Here is a 9,969-nt window from a genome sequence, read left to right as displayed (position 1 = left end):
ATTATATTCCAATTACAATCTCCTGTGGAACCCAAAGTTCTTACTGTTGGAGTTGCATGTAAAGGACGTTGGAGGTCGGAAGGAATTGGCTGGTCAGATATTATAGATGAAGCCAAGAAATTTTTAGAACCTGTTTATGATCAAGTCTTATCCAGTGCAATGGATTATCATCATTGTATGCTTATTATCGTTAGTACAAAGTTATCATTGAATGTTTCTAATGAGTTGGGTAATCAAAGTCGTTGTTATTCCAGTGGAATGTTTATTGGAAATGATTCTTTCAAAGTACCTGATAATTGTGAACTTGTTATTCTTTGTGAAAGAGATGTCCAAATGCTGATTGACGAAGAAATATTGAATGGACTTGAAAGAGCATTTCATGTTTCTCATAATCCTACTTTTTTGAACTTTGGATTAGATTTACTTCATAGAATCCGTAACAGTTTCTTAAGTTGGCAATAGATTCTAACTCAGTCCTTCCCTTTGTTTTGAAGAGCAAATAAACTTTTTTTTGTATGTTTGAAACTCGGTTACATCTTACTTGCTTGTCTTTTGGACACCATACAGTCTTCCTTGAATAGAGTTTATTAGCTGGCTTTCAAGGCTGGCTTATAATCGTTTCATGTCAATTTGCAATAATATTGCAGAGTTGTAGCAATGATTCAAAATGAATAGACTATACATACATACATGTTGATACAACTAGAATGAAAAATATCCTTTCTTGTCCAAATACTTAGTAAAGTGGTTACCCAAAGAATATCTCAAAACATTCTTCAAGTGTCTGCTATGTTGTCTTTCTAGTCTGTTGAAAAAAGAACAGTAACTTTTTTACTATAATTTTCAAAGACTGAGACAGAAAAAGTTGTTTGTAGATTTCACTTGGACTGTCCTTCTTGTCTTTTGTTAACTGAATAGAAGAGAGTTTTCCTCGGTTTTAGACCGAACGAAAAAAGTGGCAACAAAAACTTGAGGCTTCCTCTAACTTGAGAACCTGCACTGCGGTCTCAAAAAGAGTTTTAGCTTCTTGGAATTCGATAAAAGCTTAGATTCCTTTCTTTTTTATGTGTTTTTTTCAAACTGCATTTCTAGCCTTAGAATTCAATGAATGGCTCCCACAAATATAAAACTTGTTGGAACCAAGAGAAAATATAGCAAAGATAAGAACAAATACTAAAAAAAGTATTTTAGTTTGCAATTCAAACTCTATCTCAAAAGTACTAACAACACTATATATCCAAACTCTGTTTTAGTGAATTAGACTGAAAACTCACCGACTCCTAGATAGGGAAAGTAACCCGGTTGCAAAGATGATATTCGATATAAAAAATTTTGTTTGATTATTGATAGTACAAGAGACATCTTAAGTGACTCTACCTATTTGGACACTGAGACAAGAACTTTTTATTTCAGAAAATTACTATTTACATAGGAGATCTATTTATATTGCATTGCAACGGACAACTTTGAGAGTGGAACAGAATTGTTTCTAAGTAGTCAAAGGAAACCATATCGAATCTTGAAGTATTGTCATTCCACAACAATCACTTGACCGATAACTTAGGAACTACAACGTCTTTCAGCCAACATAAGAGTCATGTTGGGTAAAAGTTGTTCAATGTGGAGTGGCTTTCAGTTGGAGAATTGCTGAAGCTTTCAAGTTAGTACACTACTCGACCTTGACTCAAGTATACAAGGCTTCTTCTTTAGTAAAACAATTTTTTGGCTCTGTCTTTTGCTCTTTTTTCAGCATCGATATGTGGAAAATGAACGGTTATAGTGACTACATTTGAAGCCTTTATTGATATTTTTAGATAAGACATATTCACAACTTGGTAAAAGTCGAACAAAGAATAGACAACTTGTGTAGCTATTACATCAATAACAGCTTGTATTTAATGATAAGTCAGTATGACAATCTTCATTATACTCTTCTCCAAACTCATTTAGATATTTTTGTATTTATAAACTGTGCTACGACCAGTTGCACATAAACAGACTTCCCATTCATTGCAATTATCTGTTTCCCACTGTATTTCGTCTGTAACTTACAAAAGGTTTGTATCTTATTAGACATGTATATAGGAGTTATAGGATGGTGTGGAAGATAGAAGAAAAACTCTCTTACAGTATACAAGCCATAGAAAGAGTACCAATCAATCTAATTCACCACAAAGACTCCTAGAAACCTATTTCTTGTCTATAGTAAAAGAAATTTTCTAATTATGACAAGCAAGAAAATATTCCTGCTTTTTCTCTATTGTCAATGTAAGTATAGAAGTGTCAAAGAGATCAGTTCTACCAATAACCAAATAAAGCAACCGATCGAACAATAAAACATACACTCCTTCCAACTCCTTTGTCCTCCTCGAAAAAGTTTAACAAGCTTAGTAGGACACAAAGTCTTGGGAATACTTCCGAACAGCACACAAACGAATAAGTAGAGCATGTTGGACTATCACTTCTAGTCGAAATATTGCATGCTTTGGCAAAAGGCTGTCGAAAACACTATCGTTTCTTGGATATTTAGTGTCAAGACGAGTTAGGTAATAAAGTACAACTTGTTTTTACAGGTATTCAAAACAAAGTACAAGGCAGTTTTGGAGGAAGTTTGGATCAGGATCCCAGTGTGTTGTCAACTCTAAGTGCCACACGTTGCACTATACTGTATCATCGTTGAGAAGAGTCGGACAGGACAAGGTTGTTTTTTGTAAGTTGGAAATTTTTCAATCATATTGATATTCTTTTTAAAGATATTGCCAGTCTTCCATTTTCTGACGGCACGTTTATGGTTAACGTCTGGGAGAAATAAATGTCCGCTTCACTTATGCAGCTGTTGTAAGTTATCTTTTTGTTGACTCTAGTTGTTCCAAGGCTATATATCTATTGTTGGAACTTGCTTGCGTATTTATTTCTTGGAAAGAAATGGTGTTAGTTGGTAAATTCTGTCGTAAGTGAGAACTGAACTTTGGACAGGTACTTTCATCTGGTCAGATGGTTAAATTTTCCTAGACAACTTGTAAAGAACTTGAAGTATATTATCAATAGTTGTAAGATTACGTGGAAGCTATGGCAAGAAGACACACTACAGTTTCAACACAGCCTGCAACATAGATCGAAGCTCCTTCCTATTCCGATATGTCCCAACTGAAATTGTACATTCTCTTATATTATACCTTGAAGAATTCAAAAGGTAAATTATATGACCTCTCAGAGACTGGCACTCCAAGTTAAAGTTGGATAGGCTCGGGATAAGTGGCACTTTGTTCTCACTTGAATCCGATATCGAACAAAGATCAGATAGCGCAAGTAGTAATGTAATATCATGCCATGTAACCTATATTGACTTGACATCAATTATACAGAATATACTTTGCAGCATTCAAAGTTTCGGTTCGTTCATCATTTCGATAACCTACACTTTCAACATGATGTTGAATGGCTTCCTAGACGGAAGCTAAGATATTCATATATGGAAAATTTCAGTTTGAGTGTACTCGAACAACACATTATGTTTTAATGGAGTTGGAAAAGCTGGGTTAACAATGATGGCAGATCATGAATGCTTCTAATTTTTCGTTGCAGATATAGCAACGATTTCCAAATGATTACTTTGAGATGGCTTTGTTCATCACAAGATACGCTAATTTCTCCTTTCAAATCAAGCATAGCAGACCAAACAAAACCTATCTCTTCAACACACTCTTTAATGATGCGTTAGTTTCCAGATATTCAAAACATATGGAGAAAGAACAAGAGCAACAAAAATTATATCGTAAGCTGCACTATTGCTGGGTAAAGCAAGAAGTAACGACCCAGATACAAAGAGCTGTATCACCTACAAGTCTTCTAGTGTAGGATATTCATCTAATTTACAAAAGAAACAAATTCAATTACAAAAAGAATACAAATGCATTTGAGAAATAATTGCTTATGTCATAAAAATTTATAGACGTCATGCAATTTCTAGTGTTGATTGTCGCCGTGTTATTTCTGCAAGAAAGTTTTATAAAAGCAGAAAGTATAGGGTTCCAATCGTCAAGTGAAAGAGTTGCAGCACCAAAGAGTCCAATAGAGGTATTTCAGTCTCAAGGCTTGACCACTTTTCTTAAAGCTGTCAACGAGACAGGACTAGGCCCCCTTTTCGAGGGAATAGTAAGTCGTCTCGTTCCAGCTACATATGAGTCAATTGTTAACCTTTGTGAGCAAATCATAGAATGATAATTTTACAATTTTCGCTCCAACCAATGAGGCTTTTCAGGACCTAAATAACGTTTCAACCATATTTGCCAATTCAGGAACCCTAGAAACCTTGATTCTGTATCAAGTTGTGCCTGGAGCTTTGACTACAAGCGATATTGTCTCCCAGTTTGAGAAAGAAGGAGTAGGTACCCTGAACTCTGTTAACAACCTGGAAATTCTAGTTTTTGTTCGCCCCAACGGTAAATATGGTTTCGTTTTACAAGGAATAATCTGAGTATTGTTATGTAGGAACTATATTGTTAGGTACTGATGAGGCTTCCCTTGTAACTACAAACTTGTCTGCAGGGAATTCGGTTATTCAGGTCATTAGTCGAGTTCTTGTTCCTCCAGTTACTAACTTTCTTCTTGGACCAACGGTCATTCCAACAGCACCAAGTGCGCCTACTTCTGCTGACGCCGGAGTGAGCACAACTTCCATTTCTTCCAGTTTGCCACAGACCACTTTTGCTTAGTGACGTCTGTTGCGTTCATCTTGTTCAATAAATGTGTCTCTTTCTTGTTCAGAGTTTCTGTTGTTTTTTCCAGTCTATGTATGACAAGTGGCTTACTAGAAACAAAACCCACGTTACAGTACAACAACAAATTGAATTACTTGGAATAGACAATTCTTCAACTTATCAAGCTGATAAAAGGTACATGTATGACTTTTCAATTATCCTTATCCGTTGTTACCCCAACGATTTGGTCATTATCGATAACGATAGTTTACAACATGAGGGTGGAAATTGTCTATCTTGAGTAACGAAAAAGAGTGATAAGACAAGGCTTTGGGTCTTTGAGTTGCTCCAACTGTTCTTCTTTTCTTTGCCATAAATAAGCATAATGCCAAAATTTGTCGACGCAAGTTCAAGATCCTAGTTGCTGCCGCATTGCGAAGACCGACTGCCTTCAAGTCCTTGAAATTGCACTGTAACAAAATTTCAGGATCAATTTCCTCTCTTTTAAATATTTTCAGGTAACTCTCTAGTCCAACTGATTGAAGAAACTTCACAAAGGGTGGCGAAAGCGTAGTTTCTTTTCGTGTTATGTGTTGAAAAGTCGGAGTAAAATAGTCTTCAATAGTTTCCTTGCTATGATGACTTGCGTTCGTTTCATTTCCAATCATCAAACAGTTATCAACGTGTTCAATTCTTCCCAATAAACTATAACAAATGAGAGGCTGTTGACAAATAGGACAATACGCTTCATCACTCATGATAAGCCAGTCTTGGCCTTGAAATGAAATTTGAATTCAAAGAAGAAACAAAAGCATTCGGTTTGCATTTACAATTCAAAAATGATAAACTCATCCATGAAACTGTCTCATGCATATCCAATACAGTTCCAAAGATAAAGTCAGTTAGCAATGAATTATTCATCTATCAACATCCATTGCTCATTGCTATCTCTTAACAAGTACATAAAAGTTAGCCACTACTCAACGATACTTCTAGTTAGAAAGCTATGTTGCAACATTTCTATTCCAATAATGTTTCGTTTTAACTAGCACTTGCAGTCGCTGAATATTTGCCAGTAGGAATATTCCACCAATGTCTCAAAGTGTCATAGGTAGTAAAACTGATAGCAATTGCAGGAGCAGCTTTCAAATAATTTACCGATAGCCCTTTATACATTCCAAAGAAGCCTTCATGGCGAATAATATGAATCAAGGCAGGAATGATACGACCAAAACCTCTTTTTGGTAAATAAGCAACTGCGTGCTCAGCTTCAATATTATAACGAAACATGGCAATTGTTTGCATTCTTCTTCGAATAACATCAAGAGGAAAAGTAAAAGTTTGCCCTACTAAGCCTGCACAAGCGCCACATAACAAAGAAACAATGGTTGGGTTGCGTTCCGTCCAGCCTTTACGCTCTGCCAACCTTCTCAATAAGCCATAAGTAAAAAAGTTGATACCTGCATAGGGTACTACTCCAGCCTATTATTATTATTATAAAAATCCTCAATAAATAAGAAACTTACCAATGTAGGATAAATACCACTATAAAAGCCACGAAGGCCGCCTTCCGAGAGAAAAATAGTTTTAATAGCATGTCTTAAACTATCATATTTGCTTTCGAATATTTGACAAGCGAAACGAGCACGGACTAGATCCAAAGGGTATGTACAAACTACAGCTGTAGCTCCAGCCAAAGAACCAGCCAATAGACGAGTCGTCTAGAGTAGATAAGTGCTGTTGATCAAAAAACAAAAGAAAATATCCATACCAAAGGGTTCTCCCGGTTCCAGCTAAGTAGGGACAGTGTACGGTTATAAAACTCAAAAGAGGCAAACTGAATGGCTGCATACGGGAAAATACGAGCAAGAAGGGCAGCGTTACCTTTGTAAAGACCAAGAAAACCTTCTGTTGTATATATGTGTACCAATCCTCTGTAAACGTTTGGGAAAGTATTCAGGCCATAAGCACGTGAGACCTGAAAACTCCAGTAAAAGAGAAGACACAAATGACCAAAAGTGAGACTTACTTGCATAAGAATTTTCGTTCGTTCCAGGGGAGCAACCGAAGTTTTAGCAACACAACCTGCAAAGCCACCAGCAACAAAAGACTTGAGCCAATTATATCTGTTCGACGTTTCCTCAAGTTGGTTGGGTTTCTTGTCTAAGACATGACTCGAAGGTTCTGTGTTTGACTGCTTATAAATAGACGAAGAGTTCATATCAATATACACAAAAATAAACAACTCAATACAAACTACAGATATTCGTAAAAAGTCAGTATTTGCCTCTGTCAGAACAAAGTCATTTTCTCTCTTCAAAGCCCTGTCACCAATTTCCAATGGACAACCAAATTCCTTTTTATTTCACGTTGAACACTTCAAGCCACTCGTTGTTCTGCTTCCACATAACTTTCTAAAGGAGGACAAGTACAAACCAAATTTTTGTCACCATAAGCATCATCTATTCTACTAACAGATGGCCACAACTTAAATGTACGAGTCCATTCTGCAGGATATGCTGCCAACTGACGAGAATATGATCGATTCCAATTATCTGAAGACACCACATCTAGAACAAAAGATATACAATGAAACAACAAACTTCCAAAGATAGTCTGCTTACCTGCAGTATGGGGAGCATTCTTCAGCGGATTGTCTTCCTTATCCATTTTACCATTTTCAATATCTCGAATTTCTTCTCTTATCATCAACAAAGCATCACATAAACGATCCAATTCTGCTTTGGATTCACTCTCAGTAGGTTCAACCATCAGTGTTCCAGCTACTGGAAATGACATAGTGGGAGAGTGGAAACCATAATCCTAACAAAGAAGTCGTGAGGAAAAAACTCTTCGAGAAAATAATGAAGTGTCCTACTTGAAGTCTTTTGGCCACATCCGCTTCAGTGACTCCCGATGTTGCCTTAAGAGGACGCAAATCAATAATAAATTCATGAGCGACCCGACCATGTTTTCCTCGATACAGAATAGGATAAGAAGCCTTTTCAAATTTAAGTCTGTCTCTATTGAAGAATAAAATCAACCTATACCGAGAGTCGTTGTGCCATATAGTTGGCATTCAGAATGGCCACTTTAGTAGCTCTAGTCAATCCTTCGTCACCCATCATTTTGATATACATATATGAAATAGGTAATATACTAGAAGAACCATAAGGTGCTGCAGCCACCGCTCCCAAACAATGTTTGGGATCGACATGAAGAGGAGGAATAACAGGATGAGATGGTAAGAAAGGAGCCAGATGACTTGCAACTGCTATAGGTCCCATACCTGGACCACCTCCACCATGAGGAATACAAAAAGTTTTATGCAAGTTCAAGTGACAAACATCGGCTCCAATATCGCCAGGAGAACAAATACCAACTTGTGCATTCATATTGGCACCATCCATATATACTTGTCCTCCTCGAGAATGAATTATCTCTACCACATCTAAAATTCCATCTTCAAAGACTCCATGGGTGGAAGGATAAGTAACCTATAAGTCGAATAATCATTTGGCTTTTCTTATTTGTATATTCACAAGATATAGTACCATTAACGCTGCCAACTGGTCCTTGTAATGTTCCGCTTTCTCTTCCAATTCTTTTACATTGATATTTCCGTGTTCATCACAACCAACTACTACAATTCGCATACCACACATGGCAGCACTTGCAGGATTTGTTCCATGAGCACTAACAGGAATAATACAAACATTTCTATGTCCCTCCTTTCTAGACTTGTGATATTCTCGTATAACCATCAACCCAGTATATTCACCTTGTGCTCCTGAATTGGGTTGGAGAGAAACCTTCAAGAATACTCTATTCAATGAACTATAAAACAAAACCAGACAAAGACTTACCTTGTTTAATTTTGTTATTTTGACTAGACTCTCAGACAACTCTTCAAACATCTCCCAGTAACCTTTCATCTGTTCCTTTGGAGCAAAAGGATGAGGAAGAGCAAACTCCGGCCAACTTATCGGGATCATTTCGGAAGTAGCATTCAATTTCATAGTGCAAGAACCTAAAGGAATCATGGAATGCACCAAAGAAACATCTTTACTCTGCAATCGATGCATATATCGCAAAAGTTCATGTTCCGAACGATATGAATGGAATACGGGATGCGTCATAAAATTACTCGTACGGACTTGTATAGCTGAAGGTACTAAACAAGGAAGAGAAACATGAGTACTTGCTCTCCCACTCCAAATCTCATTCTTACCAGGTAAAGATTCGACAATCTTTTGTAAATCCGAACCTTTGTCCCTTCCTGCAAAAGATCTAATAAGTAGATCAAGTTCCGTTTTCGTATGAGTTTCATCAAAAGACAAGCAGATCGATTTTTCATCCAAAACTCGAACATTGATTTTGGACTCTTCCAAGCGCTTTAAAACACTCTGCAGTTCTTCCTTAGAACGACAAGATACACGAACAGTATCAAAAAAGCTTTCAGGAGATGATGTTTCATATCCAAGATCTTGAACAGCCTTTTGAAAAACTCGAGCTATATCATGTATCCTTGATGCAATTTTCTGAAATCATTTGCATGAAAAATAAAACTTCGACATTGAAAGTACAAACCTTTAAACCATCCGGCCCATGATAAATGCCGTACATGGCACTCATGTTGGCTAACAATGCTTGTGCAGTACAAATATTACTGGTAGCCTTGTCTCGACGAATGTGTTGTTCTCTCGTTTGCATAGCCATACGAAAAGCAAGCTTTCCTTGGCTATCTTTACTTACACCAATAATACGACCAGGCCTAAGAAACAATGCTAATGTGGATAGTGATTGTCAATATTAAATGATAGTATACGTACATTAAGCGTTTATATTCATCTTTCGTTGCAAAAAAAGCAGCATGTGGACCTCCATAACCCATTGGCACTCCAAATCTTTGCGACGATCCTACGGCAAAGTCGGCATGCATCTCACCAGGAGGTTTCAACATAGTCAAAGCCAACAAATCACAACTCATAATAACCTAAATTATTTCATCTCTTTGATTCTTTTAGAAAACAATGTTCACCATACCTTTGCTCCAGAATGGTGAGCTTCTGTAATGATATTTTCATAGTCTTCGATTATACCTTGTGTGGTTGGATATTGCAATAGAATTCCACAAACTTGTCCTTGAACTTCTTTCCAATTGAAAGAATGCATCTTTCCAACTACAACTTCGATACCGAAACCTTCAGCTCGAGTACGAATAACTCCTATGGTTTGTGGATGACATGAGTCGGATATGACAAATATT

The 9,969-nt window shown here is 36.8% G+C and overlaps 5 protein-coding genes across 6 annotated transcripts; 2 read left to right on the top strand and 3 right to left on the bottom strand.

Moving 5' to 3' along the window:
- Gasu_61860 (archaeal ATPase) lies at window positions 1-519 on the top strand (the record flags this gene model as incomplete). Its single annotated transcript, XM_005702636.1, has 1 exon — window positions 1-519. A coding segment is annotated over one exon (462 nt), but the record flags the coding sequence as incomplete, so codon positions are not given.
- Window positions 520-3,929: 3,410 nt separating this feature from the next.
- Gasu_61850 (uncharacterized protein) lies at window positions 3,930-4,784 on the top strand. Its single transcript, XM_005702635.1, has 3 exons — window positions 3,930-4,155; window positions 4,217-4,442; window positions 4,492-4,784. The coding sequence occupies exons 1-3, from the start codon at window positions 3,958-3,960 to the stop codon at window positions 4,713-4,715; spliced, it is 648 nt and encodes a 215-aa protein (XP_005702692.1). The 5' UTR covers window positions 3,930-3,957; the 3' UTR covers window positions 4,716-4,784.
- A 54-nt stretch (window positions 4,785-4,838) lies between these two features.
- Window positions 4,839-5,429, bottom strand: Gasu_61840 (uncharacterized protein). The gene has a single exon (XM_005702634.1). It carries the CDS (start codon window positions 5,366-5,368, stop codon window positions 4,952-4,954), a length of 417 nt encoding a protein of 138 aa, XP_005702691.1. The 5' UTR covers window positions 5,369-5,429; the 3' UTR covers window positions 4,839-4,951.
- A 9-nt stretch (window positions 5,430-5,438) lies between these two features.
- On the bottom strand, window positions 5,439-6,939 carry Gasu_61830 (mitochondrial carrier). 2 transcript variants are annotated; one of them, XM_005702633.1, is made up of 4 exons: window positions 6,730-6,939; window positions 6,472-6,678; window positions 6,227-6,421; window positions 5,439-6,182 (listed from the first exon to the last, which is right to left on the bottom strand). In XM_005702633.1, the coding sequence occupies exons 1-4, from the start codon at window positions 6,919-6,921 to the stop codon at window positions 5,742-5,744; spliced, it is 1,035 nt and encodes a 344-aa protein (XP_005702690.1). In that variant the 5' UTR covers window positions 6,922-6,939; the 3' UTR covers window positions 5,439-5,741. The 2 variants fall into 2 exon arrangements, with proteins under 2 accessions (XP_005702690.1, XP_005702689.1); XM_005702632.1 differs by having other exon boundaries at window positions 6,472-6,939.
- A 9-nt stretch (window positions 6,940-6,948) lies between these two features.
- Gasu_61820 (glycine dehydrogenase) lies at window positions 6,949-9,969 on the bottom strand (the record flags this gene model as incomplete). Its single annotated transcript, XM_005702631.2, has 10 exons — window positions 6,949-7,270; window positions 7,325-7,523; window positions 7,579-7,701; window positions 7,751-8,197; window positions 8,255-8,512; window positions 8,567-8,874; window positions 8,932-9,241; window positions 9,291-9,474; window positions 9,533-9,696; window positions 9,747-9,969. Coding segments are annotated over 10 exons (2,407 nt in total), but the record flags the coding sequence as incomplete, so codon positions are not given.

Source organism: Galdieria sulphuraria, assembly GCF_000341285.1.
Source record: "Galdieria sulphuraria unplaced genomic scaffold scaf_103, whole genome shotgun sequence".
Classification (NCBI taxonomy): Eukaryota; Rhodophyta; class Bangiophyceae; order Galdieriales; family Galdieriaceae; genus Galdieria; species Galdieria sulphuraria.
The sequence above is the reverse complement of the archived record's forward strand: the minus strand, read 5'-3'. Positions and strand labels throughout refer to the sequence as shown.

Coding starts and splice junctions, on each gene's coding strand:
- Gasu_61850 (XM_005702635.1), top strand. CDS start 3,958: ATGCAATTTCTAGTGTTGATTGTCGCCGTGTTATTTCTGCAAGAAAGT. Junction 4,156..4,216: donor GCCCCCTTTTCGAGGGAATA/GTAAGTCGTCTC, acceptor AGCAAATCATAG/AATGATAATTTTACAATTTT. Junction 4,443..4,491: donor AGTTTTTGTTCGCCCCAACG/GTAAATATGGTT, acceptor ATTGTTATGTAG/GAACTATATTGTTAGGTACT.
- Gasu_61840 (XM_005702634.1), bottom strand. CDS start 5,368: ATGATTGGAAATGAAACGAACGCAAGTCATCATAGCAAGGAAACTATT.
- Gasu_61830 (XM_005702632.1), bottom strand. CDS start 6,921: ATGAACTCTTCGTCTATTTATAAGCAGTCAAACACAGAACCTTCGAGT. Junction 6,422..6,471: donor GGAACCGGGAGAACCCTTTG/GTATGGATATTT, acceptor TATCTACTCTAG/ACGACTCGTCTATTGGCTGG. Junction 6,183..6,226: donor GTGGTATTTATCCTACATTG/GTAAGTTTCTTA, acceptor TAATAATAATAG/GCTGGAGTAGTACCCTATGC.